This window comes from Tachysurus vachellii, chromosome 5 (genome assembly GCF_030014155.1).
Source record: "Tachysurus vachellii isolate PV-2020 chromosome 5, HZAU_Pvac_v1, whole genome shotgun sequence".
Taxonomy (NCBI): Eukaryota; Metazoa; Chordata; class Actinopteri; order Siluriformes; family Bagridae; genus Tachysurus; species Tachysurus vachellii.
In genome coordinates this window covers 17,953,813-17,971,764 of record NC_083464.1, presented here as the reverse complement: position 1 = coordinate 17,971,764, position 17,952 = coordinate 17,953,813, and the positions used below count along the sequence as shown (strand labels likewise).

General features: G+C 37.0%; 1 protein-coding gene across 3 annotated transcripts in view; it reads left to right on the top strand.

The window, feature by feature from the left end:
• ulk4 (unc-51 like kinase 4) overlaps positions 1 to 17,220 on the top strand; it is an 84,508-nt gene extending 67,288 nt beyond the window's left edge. For all 3 annotated transcript variants that reach the window (XM_060870121.1, XM_060870119.1, XM_060870120.1), the window contains exons 35-37: positions 2,108 to 2,293; positions 16,325 to 16,410; positions 16,933 to 17,220. In XM_060870121.1, the coding sequence (XP_060726104.1) occupies positions 2,108 to 2,293; positions 16,325 to 16,410; positions 16,933 to 17,044 (384 nt within the window). In that variant the 3' untranslated portion in view covers positions 17,045 to 17,220. The remainder of the gene's footprint in view (positions 1 to 2,107; positions 2,294 to 16,324; positions 16,411 to 16,932) is intronic.
• The last annotated feature ends 732 nt before the right edge of the window (positions 17,221 to 17,952 follow it).

The window sequence follows — 17,952 nt, the reverse complement described above, 5'->3', positions numbered from 1 at the left end:
ATACATCTCCATAGTGACACAAAGCTAAAAATGGCAACCTGACTCACTAGAAGAAAGAGCTTAAACTCAAAGTAGCCAACAGGCTAGCTTTATGTACAGATGCCTGCAGTAATGTGAGCAAGTTTCTTTTTTATATTTATATATACATACACACACACATATTGATGAGAGAAATCATCACATAACATTTAAAGCAATATGTTTGTCCTAGGCATGTCTTAAATTTTAGTGTAAGACGTAACCTCTCATAATCTACAGAATAAATGCAGTTTTATTAATAAGATTTAATGCTTTGTTAATAAGAAAACAGCTGATTTAAGATTTAGCCACATGGTTTTCTAAACTGGTCTAGTCTTCCACCCCATGGGTTTAAAATATGTGTGCTTTAGTGTATACCAAGAACTGTTTATAACACTGTGTAAGCACGTGTGCAAGGACAAAGTAGTGTGAAGAGTACTTATTGTCTGTCATGAAGCACACTTAGAGGTCATAAGAGGGCAGCAGTGCTACATGTCCCTGTAGGCCTCAGTAGAACACATTCTCTTTTTCTCCTGCAATCAGCCTTTCAGCACACACAGTGGCATTAACACACCCTAATCTCTCTGATTCCTGCCTGCTTTTCAGCCACCCATTCCCATTAGGCTCCTCTGCCCTATTTCCCTGGTGCATCCACTAGCTATGCTAAGTAAACATGGTGGTTTTATGAGCCTGGCTAAGCAGGTGTTAACTCTTGTTCTGCGCTGACTCTGTGCTGGCATGTGAACAATACTGGGCGAGTGAGCCCGTGCACACACACCAAAGGCTATTCAGCCTGGGGCTCTGGATCCTCTCCGCCCCTCGTCCAGGGCAGAGAGGCGGCGCTCTTTGGGGGCCATTGTTTGGGCCTTAAGCATTCCTCCCATTCTGGAGTGGCCGGCGGCATCACAAAGAGGGGGCAGGATTAGGCGCGGCCGGCGCTTGCCCCGTGGTCTCATGGGATTAGGTTTCTATAGAAGGGGGCAGCAACGGATCAGCACAGAAAAAGAAACCGGGATCCCAGAGCTCTCTCCACAGTCTTTGAGGGGAATAGTAGAGCTGCAGAGAAAATCCCAATGGCCTCATGATGCTGTCTCACTCTTTCTCTTTGGAAGGGCATTGACTAGTGCTGCTTTAAGAGGTCTCATTCACTATCCCTAAACCGATCCCCTGATGGGCGTGTTTAGCTCATAACTATGAATGTGTCAGTCTCTTAGGATCAGTGCCACACTCACCCAATTACGGCCATTTTAGGAATAATGTCTGTATCAACCTATCTTTTTAGCACACTACTGACCACAGAAGCTGACTAAGCTTTTATTATTGTTTTTATTAATATGAAACACTATATGCTAACACTACTTATCCATAAAATTAAATTCGCTCTATAGCATGGATACTACTTTAAGAATACTTTTTAGTATCAACCTACAATGAGTCAATGTACACACTCGCTGTTGTCATATTTTATATCATATTTAACAGTGACAATTTAAGAATTGATTGGTAAAGTTTCAAAGTTTCTTTTATTTACACTCAGAATACAGGGTTCCTGGACAAAAAATTAGTCACAAATGTAATTTCTTTCCTAATACATGGTTCCAACTCTCCTAGCCTTAATAACAGTACCAATCCTGTCAGGTAAGGAAGGCGCCAGTGTCTTACGAGAGTTCCTGTCAGATTTAGCCCACTCTTCCACTGACTGTGTGCACAATTCAGCTAGAGTTTGTGGAGCTTATTTTGGAGTTTCACCTGCTGTTCCAAATAATCCTAGAAGTTTTCTGTGGGATTGAGGTCCAGTGATTTTTGCAGGCCAGTGAAAGTGTCCCAGTGTTGCATCATGCTTACAAGTCACAAACAGATTTGGCCTGATATGCTCTACATTCAAAACATGAAAGCTTGTGTTGTGCTCTGGTTGGATAAGAAGCACAAAAGGTGGCAACCCAGGAACTTGCCAACAATTGGTTTTATGCTAAATAACGTTTGTCCTACCTAAAGACATTTTACGATAAAGCTCTACTAGTGGTGAATATGATGTTTTTACCTATTAAACTTTCAGATCTGTTTCCTAAATATTTCTCTATTTTCTTAGCTTCCATGTGGTGATGCGGAGGTGTATGAGGAAGCCAGTCAGTGTGTATCACTTCTAGCTCAACTGTACGGTGGGGATCCGGCTGATCATCTGACCCCCGAAGACCTGCTCAGTCTCGCACACACACTTCAATTACGCACAGAGCCCAGACAACAGAGACTGCTGCTCCGTGTCCTCAAACGTCTAGTGAGTGATCTTGTATATGTTGCTATACAGTAAGTCTGAAGTGCACATAATTCTTCATATTATAAACATGAAACCTGTTCCCAGAACAAAATTGACATTGAGTGAATTTTAGTGCTGGAAGTAGCATAATCGTAGCCTAATTGTAATCAGTATAATGTAGTAAAATCACAAACTCTATTCATAATGACTACTGATTTATAGAGAATAAACACTAGTCACAACTTTTATTATACACGCCTAGTAATTGCCTAGTCAGTTTATGTGATGTATAAATAAATTAGACAAACAAAGATTGGATATCTAAAGTGGACTTCCAATTTGCGACCCATCAACATTACACTGTAAAGACACTGTGTACCTTTCCTAGAAATGTTCTGCCTGGAGTGCAAGGCAACAGTAGACTTTTGTTAGCGTTATGTTCTCAGAGTGATCATCATTGTTTTAGCTGATTTATATTTGCTCTGAGAACACATCTTATTACTTAAATGAAATTAATATGCCTGGAAAAACAGCCAGTACAAGCAGTTTTGGCTTAATGTATTCACAGTAATGCTGGAAGGTAAGGCTCCAGTTATGCCATTACTACATTTTGAGGCATTGGGTCAGAAGTGAACAGTGCTTCTACATATGGGAGTAAACTCTTGACACTGCTGCCAGTTATCATTAATAAACATAATAGAACTAGTTGGAATGACAGTCCTGCTTGTTCATTCAACAGTATTCATCAGTATTCATACTAATGTGATGAAAAGAGCACTCTCTGTCTATCTGTCTGTTTATACTTGAACATTATATTCATATTCTGTTATAATGTCCAGATCAGTTTAACAGAACCACTATAACAACATACTAATTTTTTAAACCATTTTGACACACCTGTTTTGGCTAAATCTTATTTTTCTTATTTTTAGCCGTCACAGACAACTTTACTGGCAATGCCATTGGCACTTACTTGGACTTAATGTTGTGAGAACAACAGCCTGCTAAAGTTAGTCAGATCAATTAACCCGATAGGAACTGTTTCATTTCAAATCCAGTGGGCTAGAGTCAAAACCCGTTAATATCCAGTTACTTACAGACTGTACTGTATGTTTTCCTACTGTACATGCAATGGTTGTTTAAACTTTGGGGAAACAATGGACATTGAACAGAATCTAGAACAATGGTCATTCATTGGCAGACCATAGTCCAGATGCAGACTCAACAAAAGTATTTCAGCAGATTGAACTGAGTACTTTATATTGTCGCAAAAAACTGCCTATAGTTCAGTTTAGTTTTCAAAACCAGTGTGACATACTAATGAGACCAGCAAGTATTTACTTTGCTAGAGATTAGGTCAGAAAAGGGATTTTACATTTTGTTTTTAAAGAAATTATGGTGTAAACATAAACTTTAAGGCAAATGGGAAGAAAAATGTAAAATTGTAACCAAATGTCTCATCTATTCTGATAGTACTCCAAGATGGTGCCACGGATGGCTGCCACTTTATGTCTGTTGGTGCGCTTTATCCACGTCTATGGCTCTAGTCACAAGTAATGTGAAATATCACTATAAACCAAAACAACCACTTTAACTGGTCTAATTTACAGTTATAAAGTACAGTGATGCTGCATTCAGTGAAGTTGCTTCTCCAAACCTTTGTAATCAAGGAATGTTATGTAACTGGTATGTAACAAGGAATATTATGTCTGGTGTGAGGTAAAGACAAAGTGTCATCCATGTTTTGAATGTGTATCCAACAAACAAAAAATTCTCTTCAATATTGGATAAGTTGTGTAGCAGGAACTGTGCTGTTTGTGCTGCATGTTAGTGGGGAAGTGTGAAACATTGGGCTTTGCCCTGAAGGAAGAACAGGCGATCAATAACTCAAGGCTATGTGTGTTCTCCCCCACCTGACACACACACACACACACACACACACACACACACACACACAGTTTAAACCCAGTGCTAATTATAGTATTCATGGTATTAAGTGATTGTAGACATTCAATGATTGTATTTGTATGTATGTATATATATATATATATATATATATATATATATATATATATATATATATATATATATATATATATATATATATGTAATCTTAAGGGAGAAATATAAATGTGACATCCTTTTGCCAAGGGAGCAGACTGAGTTATAGCTGTGATGATCTCATCTGTGTTCAGGCACTGAATGTTTTTGGACAGTAGCTGTTGCTTCGTAAGGTGCAGTGAGAGCAGACCCTTCTCACGCTCACACATACCTTACACATTCTTCCCCTGTGTGCTCACCACAGCCTGTTTAGTTTGGTCTTTTAGAATTGTCTTTTTTTTTTTGCTTAAAATTAAAAATAATCATAATAATTCAAATGCCTAGACCTGTAATTGACATAGAATTTAAAGTATATTTGAGAAAAAACATTGTAATGCATTAAGTCTTAACTATTTTACTTAACTTTATTTTAGACAAAGACAACTTAAGTAGTTTAAACAGAGGCAGTAAAGTCAGATGGGGATGGAGAGACTGTTTTAAAATGATAAACTGCTTCTTATTACACTTTTTTATTAAACTAATTACGAACCATGTGATGAACCTCCAACCCTCTCGGGTTCTCTGATCTTAGAAGCCGAGTAGATAAGTTTATGAGCTTTTGCAACTATACCCGCTATTTTGAAGGAACAATCAAACCATGCCTTATGAAACACAAGAAAATCAAAAAGACTGAACTACTGAACATGATAAGGTAATTGACTGCTGCACACTTTAATCAAGCTAAAGATGTGAGGATCTTTTTCTTATCATAAAGCATTATGGGACAAAAAGATTATAGTAGAACATTTTGTATTAAAATGTTGGTTTAAAAGTCTCAACATGACTGATATGGCTGTGAAGTTAAGGTTCGCTTATTCATTTAATCTCATGGATTTGTTATATGTCAATTTATTATATTTAAATATATATGAATTATGGCTCTAATCAGCATACTGGCATAGCCTTAAGTAGGAACAGGTATGATTGTGTGTTTGCTGTTATAGATCTAGTAGCTGACTATGGGGTAATGTCTCGTCACTCTTTCACCAGCTCTTTTTCTGGCTTCTTATCATGTTCATTCAAATGTTGCCAACAGTGCAAAGGCTAATATCATAATACATCATGAACATCCATGATAAAGAGATGTTTCTTGCTTCCTCAGCCTTTGAAGTGTGTGCTTGCTTGTGTGTGCATGTGTTTGTGCATGTGCCTATTATTGCTGTGAAAAGGCTTTTAGTAACATGCTTGTCATAAGACTTATGTTGGGTATAAGTATGGCATATTCTCAATGAAGTATGGAATATTGTTATGTTTCCAGTAATGGTCCTTGTGTAATTCTGTCATCACTGTGATAATTGCACCTAAATAAGAACCTAAAAGGCGCTTAGGTTATTAAAAAAACGGTTATTATCTCTTACATATCTATCCATCTGCCTGTTCCTTTCACCATAAATTTTCATTGGCATCCCTTGATCCCCTTTCTGTATCTTGTTTATACTACAAATTTTAAATGTATGAATTATTTTATTTCCTGCAGCTGTCTGATCAGAGAAGCACAGCACTTGTGCAATTACAAAAGCTCTCTCCCATGACCGCTCTAAGTGTCTGCATTAGACTGAGCAGAATCATAAATCTCTCACTGGTAACTTAAAATTAATCTTCTGTTAACTGAATTCATTTAATACAAGAGTTAACTTAGTAACTAACACCTGTGATGTATTTAAACATTTATTGTATAATAATTAATGCAGTTATAAGTATAAAAATGTAAAATTAATTTGACAATGAACAAAATGAACAACACCATAATTAACAAGTTTGCGGTTGTTAACCAGAAGAATTAAGAATTAAATTTTATTGTATATTATTAACATGCTGGGTTTTTTTCTCTTTAATACAAGTTATTTTTGGTCATGGACTTCATAAATATTTATTTATTTAATACTCTTCGTAAAGTGCATGGTTTGTTGATGTTAACTAAAGCAATAGGTATTGCTGGTTAAGTAAGACTTAAAGTAGTAGCATTGCTTAAATAGGGTAATGCTTTACATTATGTCTTATCATCTAGCTGTAGTTACAGCATGGCTGTCAAGGTTGCCATGTGAGTAATTAAGAGGTTAGGTCTATTTAGGTCTTCAGGGAGTATGTTGCGCTGTCAAGATCTAGTTGCTGAGAAGGAAAAGTATAGCACTGTCCATCTGTCAAACTCTATATTCTACACAGTGGCTAAGGGAATATTGATCTGGATTTAAGAACTGGTAATAATGGGGAATGCCTGTCTGTCTGTAGGCATGTGGATCAAGGTCAGGGATATGAGTGTGTATGTTGGACATTGCACATGTTTAACAAATCAGGAGATTGACTGGCACTTCATTGATCTGCTATACCTAAAGGTTTATTTTAGCGTTCACGCCTCTGAAGTTTGGGTGATTGTTTACTGTGCATTTGTATTAATTGATGCCTGGCTGTCCCTTTTCTGTCTTACACTAAAAATGTGCATGTGCAAGGTCATCTGCACCCAATTAATGTGAAACTGAGCACATTTCTCTCACCTTGGAAAAATGTAATTATTGTACAGAACATGTCTATGTTAATTTTCATGTTAAGACACAACAGGTGCTAGCAAGCTAATTGCTCATGTACCAGACGATTAAAAGCAACAAAAAAGTTGCGCAAATATATCTACATTAATTATATATATATATAGTAGGCAGTTTAGTGTCATTAGATTTCATCTATACCAATCAGCAATAACAAAATCGATGCGCTAGAAGAAGAAAAATGGGCAAGCTTAAGGATCTGAGTCTGAGTGACTTTGACAAGGGCTTAAATGCAATGACTAGACGACTGGGTCAGTCTCCAAAATGGTGATATTCTCAGGATGCTGTTAGTACCTGCCAAAAGTGGTCCAAGGAAGGACAACCAGTGAATCAGTGACAGTGTCATGGGCACTCAAGGAGTAGTGATGAGTGTGAGGGTTGAAAGCTAGACTCATAGATAAAAGGGTGTCTCAATCATGATATATTAAATATATTCACACATTAATGCAAAAATAATAATTCTTTGTGTGATTATTTCAAGGGAAAGTGTAGTTATGTAGTAATTGTTTAATGTTTTAAGTAATTAGCAAGATTGCATATGATTGGAACACAAATGCCACACTAATCATGGAATCAGCTGTTTATTTTTTGTTCATCCATATTCTTAATGTCCAAAAAAGTTCTTCTTGGTCCCCTCTAAAAAGGAAACACTGTTTTATGGTTCTGAGTAGAAACCTAAATTGTTTCCCAAACTGAGCTATTAAGAAACACGTTATGGATCAAAGCTTTTCACGGTTCATTCAGAACTCTAGACGTCTGAGACAACTCTGTGTCCAAAACACTATTATTCCTCAGAATAAATGAGTCATGAGTTCACCATGGCCATCTTGTGACAATATTAGTTAGAACAGTTAGATTTGCCCTTTACAAATCATTGGCACATTGCTAGGGCAAAATGATCTTGCATAAAAAAAATCATTTTCTGATGGCATTATTATCACTATGTCAATGTGGTCATTTGCTCCAAATTGCACTTTAATGGTCTAGCTGTTCTCCATGACATTGAAGTGAACTCATTTCTGCTACTTTTCTGGGCTCAGAGAACGAGTGTACATGTCATCTAAATTGTGCACATTTTATGTCAAGTTTACTGAAAATGCATTCAGTGTGTGTGAAACCTGGCATACTCATCACTTTTGTGTGCATGCAACATTTATACAAGACCCCATGTCATATTAATGTTCTCAGCTCCTGCCCAGGCTCCAGGGCTACAGCAGAGCAATCAGCCTGTCAAAACTTTGAGACATGCACATGGGGTCCATCTTACCTTGCCACTGGACATGCTAGTAGATTTTAGGTTGGATTTCTCTAGTCAGTTCAATGTCAGATTTTTTTCTCTCTTACTTCTAAGTGTGTCATTATACTGAACATTATAAGAAACCGTAGGGTTTATATATTCGATATCTTAGCGGTCTGGGCAGCCATCCTTTTTTGTACTGTGGAAATCTTACTTAGTTAATGAGGAGAGATCTGTAAATTATCAATAAACCCTGTTTGCTGATATGTAATGTGCTAATGTGAGAAGGGGAGATTCAGACACTGTTTGGGGAATGAGTGGAAGTGATCGAAGGTGAGAGAGGCATATACACTTAGAGCACACACATACAGTGCTCCCAGGACAGGGGGCGAGTGGCTGTCTGTATTGAGTACATGAATTATGCAGAGGTAGGAGGAGGACAGCAGTTCTAGCAGACACTCACTCTCTCTTTCTCTTTCGCTCTCTCTCTCTCACACACACACTCACTCACACACACACACACACACACACACACACACACACACACACACACACACTCAATGTGCTCACACTCCTGGGATTGAGAGCTGTGCTCATTAGCTCAGTTCTGGCCACCCCTACAGCTTGCACCCCATCACAGCATGACAGCAGCAATGGTCCTCCTCTCTCACTCTGGCTGCTATATGACAGAGTATTGACCCAGGTACGGTACCATGGGCCAGCAGGTGAGGTTCACAACCACAGATTTGCACACTGTTTCACCAGCAGTAGACAGGAGCTTGTTTTAAAGAGGATTCTATATAGTTGAGCAGTATGCTGCTGGTAAAGGATGAGCACTGAGGTTTTTGTGTTTTGACTTGTTAATTGGGTTTATATGAGGTTCTGTTATGTGACTTTTCCTCGATTGGCAAGTTTTATACCTTTGTTAGGCTAATATGTAGTATAGGTTCAGGAAACTGGATTTTTATTTGATTGTGGTATTAGTTCTTAGTATCAGATGGCAATGTTAATAAGGCTTTTAATAAAACACTTTGACAGCACAACACCAAGGAAAGCTGCTGTAGTAGACCACAGAATATATATTTATATATACCCACATCTATCTATCTATCTATCTATCTATCTAGGAAATAAGTTGAGAAAAGCCAACTGAGATGAAATAACTTGAACTCTGTTCATAGTTGAAGCCATTTCATGTTACTAGTGCTGTATGTTCATAACTCCAACTTTGTACAGATTGGATTTTAGCAGTCATCTGTTTCAGTGCTGTTGCTTGTTCAAGCTTAAAAGTAGAACTAATGCCACAATATTCATCCACATATTTCCAGTCTTATCTCTTCTCCATCCTATCAGCCTGATCTATTCTGCATTGTGTTAGGAGGAAAACAATGCTATCTCCACATATCTGCATTAGTGTTCATCCAACTGCTTATCAGTAGTCAGAAACAGCACAGCCACTCAAATTCTGGCACTAACTTGCTGAGCTCTTTGTGGAACAGCGTTACCACTAAATGCTGGCTCAGGTGTGAATTGGGCCCTATTTGAAGGCGATAATATCATGTGGACTAAATTTGCCATCAAACATCAGTCATCTCTGGTAGTAGAGGAGAGAGGTTTATAATTTTCAACAGTTTCTGAACTGATTTCCGAAACAGTTTACATGGTTTGGCTTATTCAGTCACTGGCTAGAGTTCCTGGGTGTAGTTCTTACCTACTGAGCCTGGTAAAATCACAGATGACTTAAATTAGAAACACTAAAATAACAAGGCTAGAAAATGAGTCATTTTTTTTCTGTCTTCTGTCTAATGATAACTATGCTTAAAAATAGATAAAAAATCCAAAATCAAGAACCCGGTATTGACAGTTGTTGACAGTAGCCTTCTAATATTTTATCAGGTTTACCTTAGATTATGGGTTTGTTTCATTCCAGAAAGATTAGATATATTTTATAAAACTATGATGCAATGAGGCTGAGTCAAAATAGGGTCCTTTAAGCAAAATATTATTATAAAACCTATATGATTTTCCAAGAATATTTTCCATTAATATTATTAGACAAAGATCAGAAACAGAAATGCAATTATCATTGTGTATACACAAGAATATTTTTAAAGCATTGTTATTGCAGCACACCCGCAGAGATGCAGCTCTGTGCTTAGTGTGCAATTCACGTGAGTTACAGTATATGGAGCATCGGCTCATAAACTGCATGGAAGCATATTTCCTTTGTACAGAAATATGGAAGTAATGTGGTTTTATTTTGAAGCACAGTTAGGCTAAATGTGAATTGTTCAGCTCCCTTTAGTATAATGATAATGACCTTTTTTAATCTCTCTGAGCAGGCTGTTCAGGTTCTGTGTATAATGCTCACACAATGCGGATATACAGTATACCACAAGTTAGAAATTTTTCACTTGATTTTTTTTTTTTTTTTCAAAAAAAATAAAAGAAGAAGAAAATTATATTCTGCTTTTCCTATGCTCAAAATGTTTGGGGTAGTTTCAAGTCTAGTTTGTTTGCAACCCTCCTGGAAACCCTCCTTACAATCTGCTGATAACTGTTTTGAAGTAAAAACCATGCTTCAGGCTTATAATTACTGAGATGAATCCTAACAAAAACTTTAGTAAAGTTGATCATTTGAACTTAAAGTAGAAATGAAAGCAATCAAATTCTGGTGACAGGCATGTAGAAATCTGAAAATCATTATGCAGTCAATTTAAAATTATTTATACAGCCAACAATGACCTAATGTGATAAATTTACCTTCTCTGGTACAGTAATATAAATGCTGGTATCATGTGTAAATTATTTTGTACTGACTGTCAATAACCCTTAACATAACTGATTTAGTGATTGCAGCACATGCCTCAGTACCAAGAGGAAAACTGAAATCTGTTTCTTACAAGTTTAAATACTTCATCAAATTAAATTAATGAGAGTTGAGCGAAGAGTCTTGACTAAAAAGTTTTTGTGCTTTTGCACTTTTAGAAATGTTTCAATAGATCTTATTTTGGATCTGTTACTGGAAAGTTTCGTTATTTCGCTAGAAATGACAAACTAATAAAAGATAAGAAGATATGAAAGAGAACATTTCTGGTTGTGTAATATAATAATAATAAGGAACCCTCTGCATATAAGATTATTTACTAATTTTTATTCTTTTTTCAAAGCATGCTTCACTTTTTTCAAACTCTGGGAGGTGAGGGTGGGTAAATTTGGGCTTTTTTTTTTTTTTTTTTTTGATGATGAGGGGTTTGAAAGAAAGATAACTAGTTTTCATGTTCACAAAGATAACAATATTCTTCCGAGTTCTGATGGAGATAAAGATTTTGAGATCAAATAACAACTGCCTATTAATAGAGATATGAGATGTTGAGTGGTGAGGGGAAAAAGAACTATGTATATGTATGTATGTATGTATGTGTGAGTGCATGTGTGTGCGTGCGTGTGTGTGTGTGTGTAGGGGAAAATCATTGCTCTATCAAATGTGTCACCAATGTCAAGTAAACATCAGCCACAAACATTGGGTTATGTTTTAGATAACTGGTTGCAGCTGATTCATTTGTTCCATACTGCTTAAATTTCCCAAGACCTTAACTGATGATGTGAGGTAAGATTGGAAAGACAGATTTTGGTTGATGGTTGGTGGATAAAACAGTGTCTAGAATCCTACCTAGAACAACTCTGGGGCAGGACATTTGCTGTGTTCATTTCAAATACTAATCACTTGTATTTGTTTCATTGTTCATATATCAGCTACACTGTTAATCAGCTTCCTTCTCAAAATCAGACATTTCTTTTCATTAGCTCACTTGTTTTCTTGTTACACCTTAATCTAAATCTTCTGATATTTGACATCCGACTATCAGACAGTGTTCTTCGTGATATGACCATTATTAAAAACACCTCCACATTATTCACTATTCTTGAATACACGTTTTCTCATAAATTGTTCTTCTTTTTATTTGTGAATGCTGATTAGATAAACAATCAGAGTTTTGTTGCTTTTTCTTTCTTCTACTTTTGAGATATGGTTCATTAACTTGTATGGATCTGACACATGTTACAGCCTATGCAAATCAGCATTACGTTTATGCAAATCATGCAAATCAATTTATATTTTCCTCTTTCCCTAAACGACAAAGAGCACTTATCCACACGCGAATGCACAAGTGACAAAGGGTTTCAATTAAGCGATAGAAAACCAGACTCCCTCATCTTCCTCTCAATCCAGCCATCAACAAAGCTCTTTTAATTAGTATTCATTAATTGTCATGCTGTAAAATCTATTTATGCCGGTTTTTATCAAGCCATCAAAGAGCTCACTAATTGCCTCATAATATGAGAAATGGATCCAGTACGTGTTGGACCTGTTTTTAAAACAGCATTTCAAAGCCAACGGTCAATTTCTGTCTGGGATACAACAATACCCACATTTAATATTGGAGCAGAACACTGACTGAACCCTGCACTTTAATTTTAAATCATGAGATGAAACTTGATGTTTATTAGCACAAATCCCAAAAGCACAGTAGCTGTATATTTATTCTTGCATGATTTTCTTTGGGTTCCTGCGTTTTTTTTTGCTTAAACCCTTGTCTTACTTTGACATGTCTATCACGTTTACTGTTAGAACACGACTGCTTCCACTGCTGGCTTGTACATTTCTAAAAGAGCAATGAGAGCTCCTATATGCTTTTAAAATACTCCATTATATCATGACAGATTCCAGAGTTCTCGCTTCTGTTGTGAAATCACAAAATTAGGTGCTGTGTCCACGCCACATTCACACGTGAGTGAGCCAGAGAATGTTTGGCAACAAGTTAATTAAATGTCATGCCAGCCTTCTAGCACTGGCTTCAATGTGCTGTATGAAGTGTTATCATATGATCACTGTACTCACTTCAAATTCATTTAGTCTTGAAACAGTATGGAAAATGATTAAGGTCAATTAATGGTCAGAGAAACGAGAACTGTGTAATATGAGTCGCTGATTTGTAGTGTTTCACTGTGATAAGAATGAGCACGAGAGAGACACAGAGGGTTAAGTGTACAGGTTAATTTCTATATAATGCACAGGAGTTCATGTAATTCATGTTCTGTAGTACCATTTCTATCAGGTTTTATACAGGACCAGAGAATGTTTTAAGCTTAGTAATATGTTAAGAACCTTTTTTCCTATCAGATACTTCTTAATAATTAGACTAAAAACATAAGATATGTAGAGGTGCATTCATCAGCTGGAACCACCTCACTGAGTTGTATAAGGTTGCATTGATTCTCAGAGTGGAGTCTGCTAAGCATAGCTGTGGATTTCATGATTTCGTTTTGACTAACCAACCATTATCAGAGCTGTTCTATTTATTATGTAAGGAAAAACACAGGACAGGCTGCGTACTTATAAGAAAATACTGCATGCCGGGTTGATGAGAGAACAGCAATCCACTCCTCAAGTTCAATATTTTAATGTAATAGAATGGTCTAGAGCAGGAGTGTCCAATCATATCATGTATGAAAATGCTGTTGTGAGTGCAGGTTTTCATTCCAACCAAGTAGAAGCCACATCCTGAGTTTATTGAAAGCCAAGATCAACTGATTAAGCAGGTGGAATCAGGTTTGGATGTTGCTTGACTGGGATGAAAACCTGCACACACACTGACCCTTCCTGGTAAAGATTGGACACCCTGGTCTAGAGTGTGTTATTCTGTTTATTATTATTCAGTTATAGGCTTAAAACATGATATCATTAAACACAAGTAGCTCTATAAATGTTCTCAAGTTGGCCATAATGTGGTCGGCCATTGGAAAGTTCAGGGATCTAAAGATTTATATAATGTTAATGAAAAGAAAATCAGTTCTATGGAGGCAAAGGTTTAGGAACTCCAGCATTAGATTATTCAAGTTCATAAAAATGACAAGGATTTGAGCTTTGAGCAGCTGCCAGGGATTTGTTGTGGTCAGATAAAGCTGCATAGGTGTCGAGCTCCATATACACGTGTTGCAAACCATATTTCAAGCTTGTCATCTGGGACTGCACTACATTAGATTAACACTAGGATTTAGACTTTGTGTTCTTATAAGCAGCTTATTTTAAATCCACTATGTGTTTTCTGTAAGCATGTGCACAAGATACTAGGTTCAGTGTCTAGATCCTCTTGTCTCTGTCTTCATGTCATACCTGGTCAAGTTCATAGCAGATCCCCTACATAAACATCCATCTCAAGGGGACAATTGGATCTAAATCTATTGTATAAATGTGCTAGATTTTTTATTCCTTTGTGTGTGAAAAATGATGCTGGGAGTAGTTCTTTTCTCTTTGCATTTTTTAAATCAGCTTAGCTCTAATATACATGTTGACTACAGTCTCTTTCCTGAGCTTTTGATATTGTGCTTGCCATTGCAATATCCTTCTCAATCTGTATGCCTTTGCTCTCCACTCTCTATTTTTTTTCCTCCTGTATCGGGCCCCCAAGTATACAACACAAAATGGTATATTTTCAGTGATCCCTGACTCTACCTGATCAGTGTTTTGCAGTTGGTTGCTGGAAATCTGTCATTAGTAACTAAGTAATAAAAGTTTCATATCTTTCAGGCTAATAACTTCAACATAGAAGTAAATATTTTTCTCTGTACATTATCAAATATAATCTAAATTCTCTAATTAATTTGAATTCTGATGTTTTGGTTTTCTCTGTACAGTGTATGTTAAGTTCTTTTCTTAAAGAGTGCATGGCAGCTTACAAGGCATGTACTCTTACCATGAGATGTTTGCTAGTGTGCTCAAAATGCACATGCATGCATTATCTTATTTAAGCAAGTCACAGTAAGAAATAACAGCATGTTCAGGAGTCTTGTGGATCAGCCAGTATCAGTCATTGCACAGCTCCATGGTTCAGGGTCCAAGCCTGAGCTCAGGGGTATAAGTGATTATGTGATTTATGTTTGTGCTTCCTGTGGGTTTCCTCCCACTTTCCCAAATCATGCACGCAGCCTCACATCCAATGTTCCTGAGACAGGATCTGGCTTCATTATAACACTGATCATGACAGTGTGGCTAGTCAAAGATCCAATTGCTTACACAGAATGGCTATTTTCTGATTTTCATTACTTTATGGCTAATGATTGATGCAGAATGTGCACGTAGGAATCTGATTATTACAAAGAACCACCGTGTGTGTGTGTATATATACACTAGAGATCGAATGAAAGCAAAAGCAGTAAGAGTTGTGCACTGTATTAGGATAGAAGGGTTGAGTGGTATTGAGGACAGGAAGAAGTCGAAGCTGCGCATCTCCCCCAGGTCCATAACACTGTTGCCTAGTAACAGGTGCTTCGTGAGACAGGCTCGGGTGATGACATCAGAGATCAAAGCCACAAAGCCTCTGCACTGTCATAAGCTCTAATTACCCATTAAGTTCCTATACCCACGTAGTGTGTTTTTGTATACACACAAACATTTATGATAGAACTAAAAAAATTCAGAAAAGAAAAATATATATAAATTTTTTTGTAATGAGTACATGTTGATGAATTGATGGTCAATTTTGTGTTAATAACAAAATTGGTTATAGGTCTATTGTGTGGTGTTCTACTGAACGTTAAATGTAACACAGCCCAGTACTCAGGTCATTGAGCTAAGGCATAGTTAGTGGATCCCTTTGAGGGCTCTTCGCAAGATAAACAACATGGATGATTATTATTAGGCCTGCCAGTCACCTAGGGCTTCATATGCACTGAATCAATAAGGGGTGTTTTATTTACACTCTATACTTGCCTTGGCTGTTTCATACCAAGACACTGTTAGGTAAACATGGCTGCAAAAAGACAGGTGTGAAGATGACCATATTTATTTTTACATTTATTACAAATGAAATACAAATTAAATCACTATATAGCAGTTGATTTAACCAATCTGTGTTGGTGACTTTTAGTGCATTTGGAAAGGAATCCCAATCTTTAAATGCAATTTTCTCTCATTTTACTTTAGGAAGTAACCCAATTTTAGAAGACTAGAACTCTACTTGTAGTTGAGACATTTTAGTTCAGGTAGCCTGTAGTTTATAAACTTTATATAGTAGAAAATGTCAGATTAACCATGTGATGGAAACAAAGCATGTTGTTCTTTGTGATCGTTTAAAGTTTTCTTGTTTCATCTTTCCTTTCCCCCCCACACAGATGGGTACGGTGGACGGTGCAGGCTGGGCTACAGAAGGAGGTCAGAGCCTGGTGCAAGTGCTCCAAAAGCTGGCCCGTGGAAACAGGTGAGGTAGCACAGGGAAGCAAGCATTTCCCCCCCTCCTCCACCTTCCAGCGCTTCATCCCTTCTTTAGTTTCTCAGACACCTTGTGATTTGATCCTTTTTTGTCAGAGGCCAAGACACACTTGTGTGATGAGGGCTTCTTTGAGCTGTTGTCTCTCCCCGAGATTGATACAAGCCTATTGTTTGGACACTCTTGCCTCGCTCCATCCCCCACCCTTTCCTCTGCTATCCTTTTGAAGTTGTCTAACCGTGCTTTAGTTGCAATGAGGAAATATCTGAGATGCACTGTATTACTGACACAGTCAGTTCCAGTCACCATTCTTGTAATGAAGAATGAGTTATGTTAAAGCAGGTAGTAAAATAACTTAGAATTAACGGTCATATTCATGCTCAATTGATGCAACCTGATCCTTAGGCACCCAAACTAACTTGTCTGTCTTCAATTTAATTAAGACAAATCTTTTCTATAATAAATGTTTAGTAGAATACCTTTTATCTAAACTTAATGCTCTACTTTTTCTAGGTCTCAGCCGGACACTGCAGTAGGGTCACTATCTGCTGAGATTTTGAAAGGAGTTAAATGCCAAGATGGGACAGGAACCAAGAGTACTAGTGATCTTTCACAATGCACTTAATGTAACTTATTTTGTATTTGTCTTTTTTAGTGCCAGCATTTCAGTTCGATGTAATGGATACCGTTCGTTATATAAATAAATTATTAAACACTTGGTTTTTCAAAGTCTCAGGACTCAAGAAAGATCATTCAAGCTAAATATTTGTGTTGCTGTAAATCAATACATGCACATCAATATCGACCAAGCCTTTTTTCAGCTAGATCCTTGTATATTGTCAGTACCATTCACACCCTGGGTCCTGTAGAACCCCATCCTCCACATTTGTGTGTTTTGCCAGCTCTAACACTTACTCAATAAAGGGGGGTAAGTAAGATTGAGTTGGATCTGGTGTGTTAAATAAAACACCACAATCTCAACAGGACTGACATTCTCCAATAGAACTCATACAAAAGGTTGAAGAAGCTCTTAAATTACATTTTCAAGTCATTAAAAATATGAATTTTAGGAAGCTAAATTCAGTGGTTGGTCAAATTTACTAGACAATTGAAATGAAGTTTGTCCATTATTTTATTTAGCCACATCATAACCATGTCTCCAATAAACACAGCAGGCTACAATAATAAGGGGATCGTTTCAAAACCTTCTACAGCTACCATCAAAAGAGAACTTAAAAAAAAGAAAGAAAAAAGTACCCCCTTGATTGCAGACCCTTTTGCGACACCGGAAACAGTGATCTTGTTAAAGCAAGAAAGCCGAGTTTTGGACCATTTCTTCCATTCTTGGTTTTATACAAAAGCTACACAATGTTACACTTGATCAGAATACAATTCAATTAGTGTTCTACACCATAAACTTGATAAAATCTTAATTGATGGAGGATTACCACTATAATTTAACACTATGCAAGAGATTTGAAAAGAATACAAAAATTACTGCAAAATAAAAGACAAGTGTCAAAGCAAGCTAAT